The 22,264-nt window shown below is 47.4% G+C and overlaps 2 protein-coding genes across 2 annotated transcripts; both read left to right on the top strand.

Moving 5' to 3' along the window:
* Nucleotides 1-9,693: 9,693 nt before the first annotated feature.
* Nucleotides 9,694-12,999, top strand: LOC124692190 (zinc finger CCCH domain-containing protein 56). The gene is made up of 2 exons (XM_047225514.1): nt 9,694-10,648; nt 12,481-12,999. The coding sequence occupies exons 1-2, from the start codon at nt 9,823-9,825 to the stop codon at nt 12,762-12,764; spliced, it is 1,110 nt and encodes a 369-aa protein (XP_047081470.1). The 5' UTR covers nt 9,694-9,822; the 3' UTR covers nt 12,765-12,999.
* A 3,237-nt stretch (nt 13,000-16,236) lies between these two features.
* Nucleotides 16,237-18,373, top strand: LOC124687040 (high mobility group B protein 6). The gene is made up of 5 exons (XM_047220898.1): nt 16,237-16,782; nt 16,900-17,052; nt 17,145-17,540; nt 17,623-17,859; nt 17,946-18,373. Exons 1-5 carry the CDS (start codon nt 16,237-16,239, stop codon nt 18,240-18,242), a joined length of 1,629 nt encoding a protein of 542 aa, XP_047076854.1. The 3' UTR covers nt 18,243-18,373.
* Nucleotides 18,374-22,264: the final 3,891 nt, after the last annotated feature.

Raw genomic sequence — 22,264 nt, 5'->3', positions numbered from 1 at the left:
TGGACCCAGGGTCGGGGCATGCAACAAAGGGTGGGTGTTCGAGGTAGCGGAGGAACATGATTGGCTAGACCTTATACCGGGCCTCACACCAAAGGAAGTGTGGACGGGGAGTACGCCTGGTTGGCACCAAGGTTAAGATCTCTTATGGGTAAAGCAACACACCTCTGCGAGTGTAAAGAACCGTGACCTGTCACTCCCTGTTCCGGGATATGGAACTACGAACACGGCCGGAAAGGAGCTCCATGAAGTTCTAGTAAACCGGTGAAGGCTGACGGACATAGTTCTTCTGAATAAAAGCAACCTTTTGAAGAAATGGTTATCAAAACCTGCATTGGTATTAGACTTTCTGGTCTAATGCTGTAGCTAGTGCATTAAACACCTCTTTCCTATAATGAACTTGTTGAGTACGCTCGTACTCATCCCACTCTTAAATCCCCTGCTTAGATATGGAGGTATCGAAGGAGTATCTACAGTGCAACTCGAAGGTCGAGGAGTCAACAACTACTTCAAGAGACAAGACCCTGTCAGAGGAGTCAGATACCACATACATCAAGGAGAAAACCTAGTTTAGCCATAGAAGGGAACTAGTTTCCTAAACCTAGCTCCTACTTAGCTAGAATCTATTCTTAGCCTCTTTAGCTAGTTAAATACTCTACAAATAGAGTTCGTGATAGGATTAGACTATGAGTCGTTCTTCTGGAGTTGATTTGCAATTTTACCTCATTGTAAAGTAGGAGGCTGTGATGATCTTATGTAACAGAGTCAATGTTGTAATTCTATAGACATGCCTTGGACCCGCATATGTTTCTGTTGTACCACTCTGAGCGATATAATACTAGTGGAACGGTGTTTCATTGGTGTTATATCAGACTTGCATACTACACCATGCAGTGGTATGCCGGGTCACCACACTTGGTTCATGTGACGGTGAGAAGGATGTGGACATAAAGGTATACCGCTCCATGATAGGATCCTTGCTCTACCTTTGTGCCTCTAGGCCGGATATCATGCTAAGTGTAGGGATGTGTGCTTGTTTTCAATCCGCTCCCAAGGAGAGCCATTTAGTGGCGGTCAAACGGATTCTAAGATACCTTGTTCTCACTCCTACTCTCGGGCTATGGTATCCAAAGGGGTCAACCTTTGAACTCATTGGCTATTCGGATTCCGATTGGGCCGGTGATAAGGTTGATCGGAAGTCTACCTCCGGGGCTTGCCAATTTATTGGCCGGTCATTGGTGAGTTGGTCATCCAAGAAACAAAACTCCACCGCCCTATCCACCGCCGAAGCCGAATACATATCCGCGGCATCTTGTTGCACTCAATTGTTATGGATGAAGCAAACCTTGAAAGACTATGGTGTGTCTCTTGGTACGGTGCCTCTTCTTTGTGACAATGAAAGTGCAATAAAGATCGCCAACAACTCGGTTCAACATTGTCGCACCAAACATATTGACATTCACCATCACTTCCTACGTGATCATGTTGCCAATAAGGATATTGATCTCACTCATGTGGGAACAACCTACCAATTGGCGGATATTTTCACTAAGCCTTTGGATGAAGCCCGCTTTGTTAACTTGAGAGGAGAACTTGGTATTCTTGATCCTAAAAACTTGGATTGATTAACTTCTTGCACTATATTCTTGCATTTATCTTGCTATCTAGCTTAGAGGCATAACACATATGGGGATAGTCATCCTACCATGTCTTGGTACGATGCATACCTATGTGTGCAACATAAATAGACCCAATGTCATTATATGGACCCAAGCATGTCTCTTCGCGGTCTCATGACATTTGCGCTTTCACATAGGGGGAGTAATTCCCCGCCCCTCATTGAGCCTTTATTACAACTTGATTTGACTATATAAGGCCAAATGATCTTATTGCAAACATCATTTCCAAATGACTCATGATTCTTGATATACACTTCGAATCATGCCCATTGTTGCTATTCACATCTTGTTTGGATTTTCTCTCCAATGGGTATGCCTAGAGAACTTTGTGTTTCCAACTCCATGTCTATGCTCATCTCATCATCATCTATCTATCTATATGTACATGTCATCATCTGAGCACTCACACACATTTACACAAAGAATAGGGGCAAAACGAGGCAAAATGACACAATTTTGGGCAAATTGACTTCGGCCGGTCACTGGCCCGGTCGGACCGGCCTTTGCGCCGGGTCGTCCGGTGTCTGGCCCGGTCGACCGGGCAACCAACCGGTCGTGCGGCTGTTATGTATTGGAGGAGGATACCCCTTGGGGGTTTTCTTCCTCATTGTCCCCCATCTCCAAAACTTCCATGGCCGCCGCCTCCCCCATCTCCACCACAGCCTAGGCCATTCCCACCACTGGTTTCTCCCCAACTACACCCAACCGTAGATCGGGATCTCTCAAGCTTCTTCACCAAAGGATTTGGTCCTTCTCAAGCTCGTTTGGGAGATCTTGGGGATTTGGCCCTCAAGCCCTCTTCACGTGTTGTTCTTGCTCACTTGGGCAAAAAGGACAATGTCTTCGGGTAAATCTCCCTCCATTCCCTCTCTTTCTTGCTTTTCCTCTCCCATTGCCACATGTTGAGGAAAGTTGAGAAAAGTTAGGGTTAGGGTTAGGGTTTGTAAGTCCTCATGCCATCTAGAGTGTCTCACACCCCTATGCACATTGTTCACTCCCTTGGTATAGTCTATGTTCAAGTTTGTGAGTTTTTGCATGATTTTGTGGTCGAATTTCTAGGCAAACATCACAAGTCAGCAGCACCCGGTCTCAGACCCGGTCAACCGGCCTCCCAACCGGTCGTTCCGGCGTGCTGCCCGGTCAACCGGATTTACAACCGGCTCGTCCGGTCTGTAGTCCGGTCCGACCGGGTCGTGCGCCGGCTCGCCCAGTTCTTCGCACAAAGTCGTCGAAACACTTGGATATATGCTATGTTTCTTATACTGATGACATGTACACTTACCCCATTGCTCTTCTCGCCCTATATTGCTTATTCACAGGAGATTGGAGCGGTGAGGACCGTGACACCACTGCCAAGAGAGGGAGGCATGCCGGACACCCACCACGACGTACTAGCGGTCGTGTGCCTACTGATGGTACCTCCTCTGGCCGAACCAAGTCGGTTCCCAACAGGAAGAGAGATAAGCATGCAGCACAGGAAGAAGATGAGATCTTGCCAACATATAATGTTGGTGATGTACAAGTTGGGGCATGGAGAAGACTTAGAGATTCCAACCCCTATCGCTTTGAGGAACCCACTTACACAGGGGAGATCGCTTTTCTGGACTAAGACACAGCAGAGGATGTGGGAAGAGTACTATGACACCCCAGATCACATGAAGAATGGTACTTTTGTTATGCCCAAGGCCATCAAGGATGTTCTTGCACTGCATGAAGACACCCAGTTTCGCTTTGCGGTTGAGACCTTGAAGATGATGGGGTTGTATGAGCTTATGTGCCTGATGCCCACTGATGAGTGCTACTGTCCGATCTTGGTGAGGCAGTTTCATTGCACAGTCTTCTTCCATGATGATGCAGCTCGGACTATGACTTGGATGACTGGCAAACAGAAATACACTTGCAACTATCTTGATTTCTGTGAAGCCCTGGGGTTTGGTGGAGGTCGTGCTCGTGGTTTCAAGATATACTCTCAGCAGAAGTTCGCCAAGGGAGACATTGCATTTTGCTATCCTTCGAATCCCACGAGCTGGACCTCCCACTATTTACGGCATGTACTACTCCTACCTGCTACTTGCCAAGCTCTTCCGTGAGACCCTCATCAGCAAGTCCGGCGATACAAGTGAATGCCGTGGCTATCATCTGAACTTGATGTACTACTGCCATCCCGAGTACCGGAAACTTATTGATGGGTGTGATTTCCTCTACTGTGAGCTGCGGCGATGTGTTCGCGAACGGATGACATCTAACTATGCTCAATATGTTCAGCTGCTCATCAACAGGGTTGTGCCAGCACCTCTCAACACGCAAGGTGAAAGGGTTAGGATGGAAGCCTTCAGGGTTCCTATCCAAGGTGATAGACCAGATGTCCCTGAGATGATGCCCTATGAGCGCCGGACCAAGGAACGCCATGACCCTGCTAGCTCCAGCTCCTCTAGCCGCCCACAACATGGTGTCTCACGGTTCTTCTCTAGCTTATGGCAGATGTGCAAAAATACCAATGATGTTGCACACCAAAGCCTTGCCTTGAACCAAGAGACAAGGAGGCGCCAAAATGAGTTCATGACTGCTAGGAATGTCCCTGTTCCTCCTCCTGGTCCTGAGTTGGAGCCCGTACATGCACCTAACTGGGAGATGCCTCTCCTCACTGATCAGATGTTCCAGAACTTTGACCCCTCCTTGTACACCTTTGGCGGTCCTCCTCCTAGGCCTGCTCGTGTCCCTACTGATGATGATGCTGAAGAGGAAGACGGTGGTACTGATGCGCGTGATGATGGCGAGAGCTCATACTCCGTTGGGCATGAGTTCTATTGATGGGTGCGCTAGCATCTCTCCTCTTTTCTTCGCCTTTTTGGTGTTCCGATGCCAAAGGGGGAGAAGAGAGTAGAGTCTAGGATTCACGGGTGTTGCTTTGGATGTCACAAGCCATGGGTGTTGCTTTATTTGATTCTTATATGGCTTGTGCTTCCTTGCTTTTATCGTTTCAAGAACCATTTGCTATTTTAAGTATTCGTGTATGGACATGTACCTATATGCTTAAACTCTACTATATGTGCTACTCTATGTTAGGATGATTATGTGTGTTATGCTTATGTATCTTGATATGCACATCTCCATACCATGCTTGTTTCCTAAAGATATTGGGGGAGCTTCTCATGTTCCACAAAGGTTGCACTTTGCATTCAAACGCAAATTCTCCAAGTGCACACCTTATGGGGGAGCCGTCTCAATATCTTATATGGAATCAAGGTTTAAAGCTTATCATAATATCTTTATGTGACTCTAGCTCGGTTTGTCATCGTATACCAAAAAGGGGAGATTGTAAGGGTATTTTACCCTTATCCATTATTTTGGTAACTATGACACCGTGCTAGTGTATTTGGTCTAATACATGTCCACAAGATGATTCTCAGGTATTAGCCAAAGAGGTTTAATGGTGTAACAATGGAACAAGATGGCAATGGGAGACCCCCCCACTTTGACGAAAAATCAACAAGGTTTTCCCAGTGCCTGGCCGGTCCCAGACCCGGTCAGACCGGCCCTGGCACCGGACGGACCGGCGACAACAGGATCCAGCGCTTGTGCCATCCGGGCTGAATCCAGTAAAGGCTGGGCGTTCACCCGGTCAGCGTCCGGTCGCCAGCCCGGTTTGGACCGGCCCATCCGGTCCAAGACCCGGTTGGACCGGGTTACAGACCCACCATCCCCAGCGCCCAACCGGAGTTTGCACTTGTGCCATCCGGGCATGATCCGATAAGCTCGGAAGCTCGTCCGGTCAAGACCCGGTCCCGGCTCCGGTTGAAACCGGCCGTCCCGGTCACGGACCCGGTCGGACCGGCTCGTGCGCCGACCAGTCCGGCGCCAAATCCGGTCGACCGGGTTCCTCGAGGAAATTGATGATGTGGCAAGTTGCAACGGCCAGTTTTTCAAAGAACACTATAAATACCCCTTCTCCTACCTTGGAAGGGGTAGGCAATACACTACAAGTTGTTCTTGAGCTCTTTCTCTCCTACTCCATTACTAGAAACACCAAAAGCCTCCGATCTCCCTCCTCCTCCACCCAAACTCAAATCCCTCCGGGGAATCACTAGAGGAGGACCCGATCTACTGTTCTACCAAGCCAAATCTCATTCCCCCTTGTATTCATCGAGAAGCTTGCTTCCTAGGGTTCCTTGGAAACCCTAGGTGGGCAAGAGGAGTCCGGAAGCATCCGGGCTGTGGATTTGTTCCGGGAAAGATTGTGAAGGTTTGGAGGCTACCTCAAAGTCTACCACAAGTGAGTGAGCTATTCCTTCGTGGGATAGGCTCCGGAGAATAGGGTGAGCCTTCGTGGCGTGGGGAATCCTTCGTGGGACCTCCACCCCTCCAAACGTGACGTACCTTGTTGCAAAGCAAGGGAACACGAGAATACATCCTCGTCTCCGCGTGCTATCGGTTATCTCTAACCGAACTCCTTACTTGTGATTTAAAGCGCGGAGAGAGCCTTCGTGCTCGAGATAGTTGTATCTTCATATAGGTTGCTTCACCTAGTTTGCATTAGGCTCACCTTTATATTCCGCAAAGCCTAATATTGCAAAGAAAGAATTAAAATTTGTAGAAACCTATTCACCCCCCCCCCTCTAGGTTTACCATCTCTATACTTTCAATGGGGAAATACACCCCTTATGATGGGTCCTAAGCCATTTGAATGTGAAAGTATAGGAATCATTAAGACATAAATGTCCCACCATAGCAATAAGATCATTGATCCCCGACATAAACCCCTCTAATGCAACTCGAATATTGGAAAACGGTCTCTGTCATTCCGTCCCTTCCAACAATCATTCATTACATTAAAGTGTAGCCCTATGAGCCCATATAGTTGAAGTAATATGCAGTCGACGTTCGCACAAAACCATCATAGAATAACATAAAAGATAAAATCTTGACCAAATACTCATTGCACATTATATAGAATCATAGTCATATCATCCTATGCCCTTAGGAACATAGGGAACTACTCACAAGTTTCAAACATGATATGGACCAGAGGCATAATGATTACATCACAATATGAATATATAATCTCTCCACAAAATAAAGATGGAGTAGCAATCACAAACATGCAACTAGCCTCAAAACAATATCCGCGGTTCAATCCAACACAAACTATGAGTGGGATGAAATCGATCTCGTAGATGGTGATGGTGGTGATGATGGTGCTGATGGAGATGTTGATGGAGATGCCTCCCCCTACGTCAAGGAGGAGTGATGATGACGATGGCGTCGATTTCCTCTTCATCGGAGGCACCGATGCGGCAGGATCTGCCCTCTCCCGTAGTAGGAGAGGACTTTCGCCTCTGTAGCCGCCTCAGTAAATATCGGGAAAAATATGGCTTAGCTTTTTGGGAGAAACGGAAGCGTCTGTTAAAATGGGGACCCGAGATGATGCCCGAGGACGAAACATGCATAGGTGACGAGCCTAGTAGGGTAGGACACACCACCTGGCCTCTTTCGGCCCTCATGTCTCCTCTCGCGTGATTCTTTGGGCCACGGTGCTTTTTCGGGTGAAAAAGTGATAAGGTGTTTTTTCCTTCGATTTTTAGGTGTCCAGAAGATCCCTGAAACAGTAAAAAACGAAAAAGGAGGTTCTCTTCCTCCCAGGAATTAAGTGCGAATGAAGGGGACTTTGTATGAAAGTCCTGTAAATCAACTAAAAATGCTTAAATAATGATGTATGATGGCAAATATCAATAATAACTAAACATATATGTAGCAATATTGATGATGTAAAATGCACGTATCAGCGAACCATGCACATTTCTGCTAACAAGAGTGTTTGCAGTGTACTAGGTTCACTTACTCCGCCCCTTTGTTTATTATGGCCACTTCTATGAAATGTGGCAAATTTGTTGCATGCCATTGAACTTGATTTTGTGCATTGGCCTGATTAAGCATGGCAAAATCCCAGGGCAGTGGTAAGCGAACCATGTATATTTCTTCTAACAAGAGTGTTTGCAGTGTACTAGGTTCGCTCACCACTGCTATGTACTATGATTGTTTATTTTTTCTGCTCATCTTATAGGCCAATGATTAAATTGTGACCTATCATGGTTGTCGGATGATCCTTTCTGACCTTGGGCACTATTCAATTACTAAATCTTGTGATTTGCTTTTGGTCGGAAATGATCATTCGCGTGGGCAGGTCAGTGATATGAAGCTCCAACTTGGGTTGCAATTGCGTGCTTAACACAACATGTACCTTCATTGCTTCAACTTATGTTCTGCAATTGGGTTGTTTTGTGACACTGCTCCATGGCTGCTGCTAGTGTCCCTAACCTGGGACAAGGGAGCTCCAACGCAGCTGCAAAAGGCAGCGCCCGTAAGAGGCCGAGGGGAAGGCTTGTGAAGGTGGGGCACTTTTGACGGTGCTGGTCCAAGCCATTTCGTCAAGGTCGTCATGTCACCTGGCCTAGAACTGTTGCCGTATCCTGAAGGCTTCATGTAGTACATTGGCAACGTCCCCATGACCATTGTGCTGAAGACCAACACCGGCTGCTCATGGAAGATCAAGGTGAGAGAAGTTGAAAGAAAGATTTACATTGAGCGTCTTGAAGGTCAAGAAGTGTCCGATCTTGATTTTGTGAGTGATGGCAATATAAGGTTACCATCTTCGACTACTCCATGACTGAGATCGTGAACAAGTGCCCAAAGCATGATCCTGACCTTGCGATGATAGACAAGTGAAATTTGTTACCGTCGTGTCCTGAACTTGTTGTTAGCGTTGTGTCCTGAACTTTTACTTACCTTCGTGTCCTGAACTTGGTTCGTAACGTCGTGTCCTGAACTAGCTGTTGCCATCTTATGCTATATTCGAGTATTGACGTTATGTGTTGTGCTATTTTGATGTGCTTCTTGTTATGTGTTGTGCTATTTTGATGTGTTTCTTATTTGCTGTTGCTATGGGTTATTATCCTCACCCCACAGGGAAGAGGTTATCCTACCCCGTCTTTATGCACGTAAGCAAACACCATCTCTATTTCCTCGTAGCCTAAAGCAACCAACCAAACGTTGTGCATTTTTTCTCCCACGATGCGCAAATGGACTTGTTGGCATCCAAATTAGATACAAAACATGACTTTGAATTTTGCCTAATCCATCATGGCTCTAGGAAGAAGATCTCCACACATGCACAAGCGAGCAACCAAACTGACCTATGTTACTTTCATGTGGTCGTCTTTAGGAAACATAAGATCATGGTTTTAAAAGGGGGAGACGGAAGACCTTAGTAGTTGCTCTTTTTATTAGAGTATCTATTACTCAATAATATACCGTATAAATATACCATATAAATATATTATAGTATTGTTTATACATCCTGCGATCTACAATGCTTCCTCCATCTGAAAATATGTGTCTTGGTTTTGTCTAGGTATGGATATATCTACATACATCTTAGTTATAGATACATTCATATCTAGAAAAGGTTGAGGAAAAGGTTGAGACGACTATGAGTACTTTATCTTGTTAGATAGACAAATATTATAGGTCCGAGGAAGCAATAAAAAAGAGAGCTGTTTTTTTTAATGAAAAAAAAGAGAGCTCTTAAATCGGGGAGGATCCATATCTTGGGCGGAGTTTTTCAATTCACAAGATAACGCTTCGTGAGTGTATGTGGGAATCACGAAGAATCAAGCGTCAGGATTAAATCGCGGAGGTGGTGGACCAGCGTTAGAGCAATTCCAATAGTGTAGCTAGCTGCTGGCTATAAGCCAAGTACCATGTCATCTATAGCCAACTTAGAGCCAACATATACAATAGTGAGCTATAATAATGTACTACTTTATCAATGTATGGCCACATTTCACTCTCACAAAGTCGCTTGGGAGCACGTCTGTAGTAACTTCTCTGCGTAAGAGCCCACTCTCCTTCTCTCTCCTCCTCTCTCTCCTCCAACTAAGCAATAATATAGTAGTTTAATCCTTATAGCCAGCTGACTAGGACTTATTGTACTTGCTCTTATAGCGATGGAGATGGGAAATGGAAAAAAAAATCCCCAATAGTAGTTGTAGAACTACTAGGGTTCGTGTAGCTAGGGCTGTAACCAAATTCCCCAATTCATCGAGGTTCGTGGTTGCCCCATCATCGGCCAAGATCCGGCCGAGCCGCCATGGACTACACCAACGCCATCCATATCATCCCGGACGCCACCGGCCCCGAGGCCTGGGCCAACTCAGCGGCGCCCCCGGCCGGGGACTCCGGGATTTGGGCCACCGAGGACGACTACAACAGCCAGTGGAACGGCGACCCGGGGCTTGGCGGGGGCGGCTATGGCGGCGACAGGAACTCCTCGCAGCCGCAGTCGAGGGCCGGCAGCGAGCAGCCGCCGCCGGGCAAGAAGCCCCGGGGCGGCGGCGGGCCGTCGGGCGGCGCCGGCGACGCGGGGAGCACGAGCAAGTCGCGCGCCATCGGGAAGATGTTCTTCAAGACCAAGCTCTGCTGCAAGTTCCGGGCGGGGACGTGCCCGTACATCACCAACTGCAACTTCGCCCATGGGATGGAGGAGCTGCGCAAGCCGCCCCCCAACTGGCAGGAGATCGTGGCGGCGCACGAGGAGGCGTCGGAGCAGAGGGAGGAGCACCAGATCCCCATCATGACGTCCTCCGCCGTGGTGCCTGGTGACACCGCGTCCGGTAGGGCCTACAAGGGCCGGCACTGCAAGAAGTTCTACACCGAGGAAGGGTGCCCCTATGGAGACGCGTGCACCTTCTTGCACGACGAGCAGTCCAAGGCGCGCGAGAGCGTGGCGATCAGCCTGTCACCGTCGGTTGGCGGGGGCAGCTACAACTCTGCTGCTGCTACCGCTGCCTCTCCCAATGGGCCTGGACCTACAATTCTGAAGCCGTCGAATTGGAAGACGAGGATCTGTAACAAGTGGGAGATGACTGGCTACTGCCCATTTGGTAGCAAGTGCCACTTTGCTCATGGAGCTGCTGGTGAGAGTTTTTTTTTTGCACAAACAACTTTAATCCCTGATTTTTTTTCCTGTCTTATCTCTGCATGAAATTTGTTCTTGTTTGATATAAAACAATGAGCTCTTAATATGTTGTGAACTTACTCATGTCCATTAGACTGCCCAAATTATAGTTGAAATATAACCTGTAATACTAGTCAATTCTGACACTTCTTGCATGCACTTAAATAATCAATCCTTCTTTACAATTGTCAATAATACACCATATGTGTTTTCAAATTATTCTCACACTTACTTTTGTGTCAATTTAGGTTTTAAGGCTGTTCAGAACGTACATCGTGGTACTTGACATTGTCTGATAGATTGTCACAAAAGTTAAATGTTCTACCCTTAGTCCATGTCAAGTTTAATTAGTTTCAAAATTATGTCAAGTTTAATTAGTTTCAAAATTATGTGATCTGCACGGGTTCAGTCCACTGGTAAACAGGTGAGTCATCCAACTGGGTTGATCATTATAGTTGCTGTCAGACTGCAGTAGGGGTGTTAAAAAACAGGTTGGGTTCAACCTGTGAAAGTGATGCCAGATGCACTGGAGAAATTGAACTAGCGTTGTCTACCGGTTTCTGCTCGGTTGAAGTGAACCTGTACTCGAACACTCCTAAACTGTAGTATCACCAGCATATACAACAAATTCCCTGATCTTGTTAACATACATGTTTGTATTTTCATTTATGTAGGCTTATATAGTAACGTAGAATATTTTCCACTGGTGCTAATATATTACCTCTGTTCCAAGATCAGGGAACCAGCTCCTACTGAAACCTGATCATCTCACTGATTACTCATTAGCTTATACGGGTTATGAATATGACCACTTGTTGTGTGATCGTTTGTAGTTGATCTGTTTATGCTCTGGCTTTAGAATAAACCATTCTAGTTGTAGCTGGAATGTTGTATTGGTCTATTGGTTTTTTTGCTTAGTTGTCATAGCAGCTGGTGCCCACTTTCCCTATTTTTTTTTGTCTGTGCTGCCTCAGTATTAGCTGTAGACAATTGATATCTCCAATATAGGTTCTTACCTTGCATAATATTTTCTGTTTTATGTCTATGTCTATCATGAGTATTTGCAAGATAAGTGAAATTATGTAGTGCTAGATTCATGTGTATTGGCTCAAATTCTCATAGAAGGCTGCAATTATATATTTAATAATTCTGTGCTGCTATATGTATCACTTTCTTTTGAGTTCATACTGCTTTTGTTATCAGATAAATTGCTGTGCAATTCCCTGATCAGTGGGAGTGCCTTGATGCAGCGTAACCTGCTTGATCTATTTTACATTATTGACATATCTTTGCTGTAATTTAATAATTTTGTGCTGCTATATGTATGACTTTCTTTTGAGTTCATACTGCTTTTGTAATTATCAGATAAATTGCTGTGTAATGCCCTGATCAGTGGGAGTGCCTTGATGCAGCGTAACCTGCTTGATCTATTTTACATTATTGACATATCTTTGCTGTAATTTAATAACTTTGTGCTGCTATATGTATGACCTTCTTTTGAGTTCATACTGCTTTTGTAATTATCAGATAAATTGCTGTGTAATGCCCTGATCAGTGGGAGTGCCTTGATGCAGCGGAACCTGCTTGATCTATTTTACATTATTGACATATCTTTGCTGTAATTTAATAACTTTGTGCTGCTATATGTATGACCTTCTTTTGAGTTCATACTGCTTTTGTAATTATCAGATAAATTGCTGTGTAATGCCCTGATCAGTGGGAGTGCCTTGATGCAGCGTAACCTGCTTGATCTATTTTACATTATTGACATATCTTTGCTGTAATTTGCAGAACTCCACAAGTACGGTGGGGGGCTTGTCGACATTGACGGCAGAGACATTGCGTTAACTCCGGACTCGAAGCAGGCTGCAGGATCTGCAAAAACTCCGGCAGAAACTACTGCCGCATCCACTGCGGCACCCCCTCATGCAGACGTGTACCATTTAGGAAACCAGTCGCAGCGTTCCACCTTGGCCAGCCAAAGGTCTGGGCAGCTACAGCGGCCTATCCAGAAATGGAAAGGCCCCGACAAGATTAGCAGGATCTATGGTGACTGGATAGACGAAACTGACTAGCAAGAGGATCGCTGCGTCGTCGTCTTTAGCCAGTTTAGAAGTTTCTAGTGGGCATTGCAAAAACCTGGTGCCAGAAGAGGTTGTGTGTTGTTAGACAAAAGTTGTGTTGCCGTGACTTGTATCGTCTCTGTTGTATGAATGATTGCAGTGAACTCGCCATTGGGAGAGCTGTATGGATGGAGAGAGCTCTGGCATTCTAGATATCTGGAAGTCTGAAGTGTGTGTTTCGTTCTTACTCTATTTTGTTGTTCGCTCTGTCATAAGTTGCTTGCATCTAAGACAGTGGATTAGGAAGGCAATACAACTGCTGTATACACAACGGAATGATAAAAATATGTGGTTGCTAAAGTTGAACTAGAGAAAGGGTAACGAATGGACATCTTTGACTAATTTTTCTTTAGAACAGAGAAAACTAATAACAACTGGTTACACGTGAAGTAATCCGTGGAATGCTCAGAATAGTATAGGTTCAGGTGTTCCTCGTCCTGCTCCTTGAGTGGTTGTATCCTCAACTCAGCGCCTTGTGACTGAATTTGGTGAGCACCAGTGCAATATCCCGTCACCCAGAATGGAGGATGGGGCTTTCGTATCAGGTATTTCCAGGGCACTGTGCAAGAGTGGTTGCATCAGTTTCTGAACATGGTCGATGCACTTCATGCTGAAACTGTAGCTTGCTTGAAGGCCATCGAGTTGGCCCCTGTTGCTGGAATGGGGAAGATCATACCCGAAACTGATGCAACCACTCTTCGCTAAGCTCTTCTGTCTAGTGATCACGATTTGGTTCGCGTGAAATATCAACTTATCTTCTGAGAAGTTTTTTCTGAATCAAAGTATTTTTTCGAGGGGTATCAAAGTTTGTTATTGTAACCGTATTTGTAGTTCGGTGGCTCATGTACTTGCCTGCTCCCATGGTGCTCGTCTGGCCTAGGGTAGTGGCATGTACTGGCACAATGGTGTACGTGACTTTGTATATTCTGTGGTCATCAGCAATTTAGATACACCAGTTAATAAAGCCCACCGGTTTGCTGTAAAAAAAACATCGTGCGTTCACCGAGAAGGAATTAATTCCAGTTCATCTCTGAACAATTGAGAAAGTTTACATTTCGTTCTAAAACATTTGTTTCGTCTAAATAAACCATGAAATCCTGTCCTACTATATCAATGAACAGATAAATCTTTTGTCTCGTTTAGAAAACTGAACTCTTGTGAAAGATCATATCCAATATGAAGAAGAGCAAAACGCTTTACATGGATAACAAGTGACGCAAAGTATCGGCAAGCTAGACCGAATTGGAACCGAGTCTGGACTGGACCCGTTCCACCGAGTCAAATCCTCCACCCCTCTTGTCAAAATCTCCATCGGAATGCTTAAATCCCCAAACTTCCCAACAACATTTGCCACCTCGCTCGACTGCACCCCAATTCCTTTACAAGTCCCAGCACGTCGGACCGATGTTAGACTGAGTCGTCTTAAGCAGTGGTGGAGCTTGGGGGTGGGGGTGGGGGATGGGCTAGATATACATAAATCCCTCAGGAAAATGTAATGGGCTGGGGGGAGGGGGGCGATCCCCCCCCGACTTCAACATAGCTTCGCTAGTGGTCTTAATGCTTCAACATAGTCATTGTTTAACCTGTCCCCGCCACACGACAAGTTTGCGTGCTAGTGAAGCAAAGTCATCGAAATTTACAGATGGTGATGATTAGATTCCAAAGCTGTGACAACTTGATCGTACAACACACCATTGTTTGTCTCAGGTTTGAGCGAAGTAGTGTGTTGCAAAGGGCCTTGATTCTCAATATTAACTCTACTATGTGCGGGATCCAAACCACTACCACTCCCCTATGGTACAATACGTGGGAGTCTAGGCGCGGTTCACACCCTCAATTCCTCTGTGTGAATCTCTCAAGCTTCTTACCTCCAGTCTTCACTACCCTATCTTCTACGCTTCGTCAACCTCCCCGATCAGCACCTAGCAACAAGGTTTAGATTTTCCCATATGCCACTAGTGAACACCGCCATTTAGGTATCAACGTTCTCCATTGATGTTGGGAGTGTTCCTACATAGACGCAACGCTTCTTCTCATGCGGGGAAAATATGCATGAAATATTTTGTTCTGAGGAGAAGACTAACCACATCGGCACCGAAAGCAGAGGAAGGGCGACATAGAAAGACATCGCCTCAAACTTGGTTGTGGACCATGTATCACATATGTGATAACTCATGATGGTGGATGGCAACAACGTAAGCGCCAATGTATTACCACGTGTTTCGTGTCATGGTAAACGACCTATTTATGTTCCCAGATACCGTCGAGGACGTGGCCTATCTGCCTTGACACTTTGTGTGGGCGTAACTTCTCATCACCTGGCTTCCTTCTCAAGGTGTCCAACTTCATAAGATTCAGTTGGTAAACCTAGTGCCTTGTCAAGATTTATAGCAGATGTTGGTGAAAGAAATACGATTCACACGAAAACATGCCTTATCAATGAGCCATGGCTCACTTCACAAACAAATATAAAATATGAAAGAGTGACTTATTTATTTATTAGGCTATGGTAGCAATAATTGGTTGTAAACGATGAATTTTTAACCCATGGTAAGCAGCCCATAATGTTTCCGGCCCACACCACCAAAGCCTGTCCGATTGGGGCATATGCTCCGAGGTTGAAGTAAATCTTTTAATATATATACTTATAAAGTTATAAACCTTTGAATTTTCTAGACAACATACATATTCCTATCTCGCATGTGCCTACAAAGTTTCATGGATACAAGACATTAGACATATATCTCATCTCATGTACAAGGCAGATTTTTCTTTGATACCCTAAATAAGCCTTTGTACGCACGAAATTTGTTTCAAACTTATGTTTTCTCCAATATATTTTTACATATACATATAGAATACAGATATTAAAATGTCTGTTTTTGTTTTGACATGAGGATATCATTTTTTATCGCGTACTCCCTCTGTTACTAAGATGAAGTAGCATATAGAGCACATCCATACTTCACTCCTATGAAAGAAAAAAAATCAAATGGGGGCGGATCTCTCCCTTGATTGTCCATTGTTAGGCTGTTTAGACCTTTTCAACCACAAATTATACGCTAGATAGCAACCCATTTTAAGACCAGAGCTCAGCACCATAAGCTCAACGTGATCCATGGGATTGTAGGCCGCACCCACGCGTAACGTTCGGAATATTTTGAATCGGATCATCATTGCGTTAACTTCCAAGCAGACTCCCTGCGCCGTCTGGGTCCCAAACGGCAGTGGTTATACCGTTAGCCGTTGCTCACGCGCCGAGGAATGAGGTCACCTTCCTAATCAGTAACGACGATTCAAAATTTGAAAAGCTTGACCGTTAATCCCTTCCCCTTATAAAAACACGCCAAATCAGATCACCGACCAATCCATCCCATCTCGTTACCCACGAATCTGCATCTTACTCTCCACCACGAATCAATCCATGGCGACCGTGGCGGCGGCCGGGAGGAAGAGGAGCCCTCGGGGCCGCAAGCCCCTCGCGGCGGTGCTCGACAACGACGTCAACATCTCTGCCGGGAAGGCCGACGCCGCCGCTGCCCTCCTCTCGCCGCCGCAGAAGGCGAAGCGGGCGAGTTCCAGGAGGGGCAAGCTGGCAGCGGCGGCGGTGCAGGCCGACGAGCCGGTGGGGACGTCTCCCGCCCAGGCGCTTGACATCGACGCCACCGAGGTGTCCGCTGGGAAAGTTGAACCCGCGCCCGGCTCGACGCAGAAGGCGAAGAGGGCCCCGTCCAAGGGCGGCAGGGCAAAGGCGGCGGCGGCACCGTCGATGGCCGACGAGCTGACGGAGCTGCAGGGCATGATGGAGAAGCTGCGGCTGGAGAAGGAGAAGGCGGAGGAGATGGTCCGGGAGCGGGACGAGGTGATCCGGAAGAAGGAGGAGGAGATCGAGACCAAGGGCAAGCAGCAGGAGCGCCTCCAGGCGGAACTCAAGAAGATGCAGCGCATCAAGGAGTTCAAGCCCACCATGGTATGCATCTGCATCGATCTGTTTTTCATCACTGTGTTTGTGTTTTGACTTTTAACCTACGAGATTTCATTTCTTAATTAGCTGGGATTAATTAGTCTGATCTTGATTCTCCTGCAGAACTTCCCTATGGTCCAGTCTCTGCTCGACAAGGACCAGGAAGGGGATGACAAGGGCAAGAAGAAGAAGAATAAGGGGAAGGGCAAGGCTGGAAACGAGAGGAAGAAGCCAGCACCGGCATATGTCCTGTGGTGCAAAGACCAGTGGGCCGAGGTGCGAACCTGGAAACAATAGCAGACCGCTCCTCGATTCCTCTTCCCTGCCTATCACATGTTTGATGAATTGTCTACCGTGTTGATTTCCAGATCAAGAAGGAGAGCTCGGATGCAGACTTCAAGGAGGTGGGGAACGCTCTTGGCGCCAAATGGAAGACCCTCACTGCTGAGGAGAAGCAGCCGTACGAGGAGAGGTACCGGCAGGAGAAGGAGGCGTACCTGCAGGTGGTTGGTCAAGAGAAGCGCGAAGCCGAGGCGATGAAGCTGCTCGAGGAGGAGCAGATGCGGTGGACTGCCAAGGAGCTGCTCGAGCAGTACCTCAAGTTCAGGCAGGAGGCCGAGGAGGGCGACAGCAAGAAGAATGGCAAGAAGAAGAGCAAGAAGGAGAAGGACCCCTCCAGGCCCAAGCAGCCCATGTCGGCTTACTTCCTCTACTCGCAGGAGAGGCGTGCTGCGCTGGTCGCCGAGAAGAAGAATGTGCCCGAGGTAATGGACCCACTGTTTAGCCGTTTCAGTTCCTGTGTATGTTACGTCCACTCATTTGGTAAGAATTCTCGCGCTGTTGCAGATTGGTAAGATCACTGGAGGGGAGTGGAAGAGCATGACGGAGGCTCAGAAGGCTCCCTACGAGGAGGTAGCCAGGAAGCAGAAGGAAGAGTATCAGAAGCAGATGGAGGTGTACAAGCAGAATAAGCTTCAGGAAAGTGAGAGCTTGGAGAAGGAAGAGGATGAGCAGAAGAAGATCCTCAAACATGAGGCTCTGCAGCTTCTCAAGAAGAAGGAGAAGGCAGACAACATAATCAAGGTATACCCAAAGCTCCCCATGAAATCCTTCTGCAATGAATCTTGATGTGTTGTAACTAACCAATCCTACTGTTGGATTTTGATCAGAAAACCAAGGAAAAGCGTCTGAAGAAGAAGCAGGAGAACGCGGACCCGAACAGGCCCAAGAAGCCTGCCTCTTCCTTCCTACTCTTCAGCAAGGAGGCGAGGAAGCAGCTAACGGAGGAGCGCCCTGGTGTAAACAACTCCACGCTTAACGCGCTCATCTCGGTGAAGTGGAAGGAGCTGAGTGGCACGGAGAAGAAGGCATGGACGGATAAGGCGGCCCTAGGGATGGCAGCATACAAGACAGAGCTGGAGGAGTACACCAAAGCTCACAGCTCCTCCCCCTCCTCCTCACCTTGATTGCTTAGGTTGCTGCTTTGTGTTAGTGCCGTGTGGTTCAACAGTGGCTTCAGTTGAACTACGAACTTGAAGGTTTCTCGTCTCTGAATCCTGAAAGGAATAGGTGGTATCTAGTGAGCTTATTTTTTCTATTGTCATGCCTGGTTTTTGCACTCAAACTGCATACCTCGTTCTTTCTTTCAGCTTTGATATAGTGATATTAGATCTGTGCTGGTACCCCTTGATCGTTCATAGTCATACCACCTGATTCCGCCACTTCTGTGCTGGTACCCCTTGATCGTTCATAGTCATACCACCTGATTCCGCGACTTCAGGTTACCAATCGTGGTATTATACTAGTTCCATCTTTAGTTTTCTACTAGGAAGCTTCGGGGAGGCAGCATACATTTGAATGCATAAACTAGAGTGCTGAGTTAAGCCCCTGCCGGTAACCATGGTGTCGAAGCACCAGATTTGATAATCTCTCTTCGAGGCGCCATTTTGATGTCCATTGCAAGTTTCGACAATAGTTATCTAGTTCATGATGTATGGATATTGTTCTGATATCGGCTACTTGTCAGGAGCCTTGTATAAAATAGAAGCAACAACAATCTAAGATTGTATGAGTAGGTACCATTACAGTACCCTGATAAATAGATTACAGCGGCAAGTCCAGACAGGCGGAATAGAATAACTAAGCGAACAGTATATGGATAGCTAGGTACTTAAGTTTACAACACACTGGTATCAGGATATATCACAGTGGTGCTACATTTATTACTTTTTTTAGGGTAAAGACATTTATTACTTATTTTACAACACACTGGTAGCAGGATACATAGGTAGTGGTAATATACATGTTTTTTATGGCGACTGAAATCAGTGGATTAAAAAGTTTCGTGCAGGATGTCTGTTTATCTTCTCTCTCGTCTTCTGTTCTTAAGCTAGATCGACCTTGTGATATAGACAGAAATTTGCCATCTCCTGGGAAAAAAGAAAATAGGCTGAAGTGAGCAACTCAGTTGACGGCTACTTGAGATGCTTACATGATAATGTTAAGCTCCTTTTTTGATTGGGAATAGTTGCTTGGATGCATTCTTTTTCTCTTGAATTGCACAGTAAAAAATTGGTAGCTGGTAAATTTAGAGTCTAAGTGTGATTAGTTACGTTCCTGTGGCATTGCTGTGAGTAGGTACAGTTTTTTGTTGGTGTAACGCTTGAATCCTGTTTTTTCCTCTTTTTTGCCCTCGGCTGTAGAGCTCATGTCCAGATGTAGAAATATTCAGAGCGTGTTAGGTCAAGTCATTGCTAAGAATTCAAAGACTTTATTGGTTGCTATGCTTGTCCACCTATCTTAAGTCTGAATCAGTTGTTTCAATGATGTCTTTCGTAGGTGTTGTCCCTGAATTTATGTTATCTGGTGATGGATTTTTCTCATTTTTGTTGTTACCCTGAAGTCAAGCAATGTAGATTTATCACTGTTCGCTGGCAGTTCGGAAGTACTGGTGGATGCTGTTGCTGAATTGGTGGTGCTAATACATTCAGAAGTTGAGACGTGGAATGTTAAGTTGTCGGCGTTGAGAGCATCCAACGCGACTTCGGTAGTAACAGCGCATTTCTTTCCCACTGTACCATTTATAGCAGAGGCACATAATCTGCTCAGCCTCTCGTAGTTACGATGACCAAGATTGCTTCATGGCCTGTAAGTCAAAAAACATGAATTGTCCTACCTCTTTTTTTTATCTTCGTTAGGTTCATTGTCTTTTTCATTAACAGAGAAGTTGTACATGTATACTAACATCGTTACTTGATCTGGCTCTTTATTTCTTTAAAGCTATAGGGCTAGTCTCGTTCATATGAGCTATTTTATGAAGCTACAAAGTGGCTTACCTGTGCACTCCTTTTATGCATGGACACTTAGTGCGTAGATGTTTCCGTTGAGAATTGTTTTCATCCAACAATTCTTGCATGACATGAACCACCAGTCGTGAGGATTATTCACCTCTGTAATAGTTAGCTTTAACTTGTCACGGTTTCCCTAAGTATGCTAGATTTGTTCGAGAATTAGTGAATCATGCTGACTATTCCTTTTGTTGGTGATAATTTAAAGCAGTGTGTAAGGAGGTACCACAAGTTCGGCCCTTGGCTCTTTAGAAGGGAAACTCTCATTTGCAACTAGTTGCGCCCGCACCCCATTTTTTGTTGTGACACTTCCAAGTTTCCAAAAAATGCAAACTAAAATTCTAGACATACATTGTGTTGTGTCTTGTGCATCTGTGAAGTTTCATCCAAAAATATGTCAAAATGTGACCTGTGTAAAAAAGAGAAGACGTACGTAAATAGTGTCACGTACTATTTACACATCATTTGTTCTTTTTGTGTAGGCCACATTTTGACATATTTCTGGATGAAATTTCACAGATGCACAAGATACAATAGAATGTATATCTAGAGTTTTAGTTTGCATTTTTTGGAAACTTGAAAATGTCAGAACAAAAATGGGGTGCGGGCGCAACTAGTTGCGGAATATCCTACCAGTTGAGGGTTGTTTTGACTGGTTCAGCCTGTGCACTTCCTGCGCCTTGCCAATCATTCTTGTGTGCGCGATCTTGCATAATGGAGTAGTAGTTAGAGCATCTCCACTCGTCCCCCCGAACAGGCCCCCGGCGAGCGTTTTTTCCATCCGGACGGCGAAATTCGGCCCAGTCGCGCCCCCGGTTCCTCGTTTTCGTCCGGATTTGGGCCTAAATCCATCCGGCGATCCCACGCCATCCCCGGCCCCCGGGAGCGCTCGGGGACTCCGGACGAAACGAAAGCGCGCGAAACGGCGAGGAAACTTCCCGCGCGTCCGGTGGCCCCAACTTGTCGGCGAGAGAAGCCGATCGTCGTCCTCATCGCATCGTCTTCCGCGCGCTGTAAAAGCCCGCCGCCGGTCCGCATTCGCCGGCCACGCGGCGAGTTAATGTCGTCGTCTTCCGCGCACGCATCGTCTTCCGCGCGCACTAAAGGCCGCCGCCGGTCGGCTCGCCGCGGACGCGTCGCAATCCACGCGGCATTTAATCCCCGCGCCGGCCACGCCTATATACGCCGGTCCGATCACCGCGAGGCGTACCCCGTGCTCCACTCTCCCTCCACTCTCCCTCCACTCTCCCTCTACTCCCAAGATGGCGTTCTACGGCGACGACGGCGCAGCCAACAACGGCTTCCCCCGCCGGTCGCGCACACGTGGGAGGGGCACCTCCTCCACCAGGCGGGGTACCCCTGCCCGCCGGGACACGAGGCCTCCCGGAGGCGGCCGGCGGCTAAGTGTCGGCGGCGTTCCGATCCCGCCGCCGCCGCGGGGCCATGCCCTCGACGTCGCCATCGAGGAGGCGAGGATGACGATGACCGACGAGGAGCGCGCCGACCCGCGCCACCACCCCGACAACTACACGCGGTGGAACTCCTACTTCCTCCGGCGGTGGGAGCGGGAGCTGGCGGCCTACGACGGCCCGCCGCCTCCACCTGCGCGCAACAACGCCGTGGGCCGCCGACGGTGGTGGAGCGCGCCGGGCCGGACACTCGAGGCCGTCCTTGAGCACATCGAGGGCGGCAACTTCCCGGTGCTCACGATGCCCCCTCCATCGGCATCGAGGGCATCGGCGAGCCGCCGTCGGGGAAACGTCTGGCAGCCACGGCGCATGGTTGCCGGCTCGTCGTCTTCCGGATCGGCGCCGAGGTCATCCTTGGCGCCGGTGAAGAGGAGGAGGCGACGTCGCCTTCGACGCCGGTGCGCGTCAAGAAGGAGCCGGCGTCTCCGCCGGCGACCGGAGGGCGCGGCAGCGGCGCCCTCGTTATCCGAGAACAGCCTTCCGCGCCGCGAACGGCCGGAAGAAGAAGACGAAGAAAGAGGCCGCCGCCGCAAGCCGGCTCGCCGAGGAGGAGGCGAAGCGCGCGGAGGACGCCGCGATGGCGGAGGCGATCGCCGGGTCGCTGCACGACATGGAGGAGGAGAAGCGCGCGGACGACGCCGCACCGGACCGGGCCGGGCGCGACCGGGAGCG

Source organism: Lolium rigidum, chromosome 2, assembly GCF_022539505.1.
Source record: "Lolium rigidum isolate FL_2022 chromosome 2, APGP_CSIRO_Lrig_0.1, whole genome shotgun sequence".
In the NCBI taxonomy this organism is placed as follows: domain Eukaryota; kingdom Viridiplantae; phylum Streptophyta; class Magnoliopsida; order Poales; family Poaceae; genus Lolium; species Lolium rigidum.
Note: the sequence above shows the minus strand (reverse complement) of the source record. Positions and strands in the feature narration are given on the sequence as shown.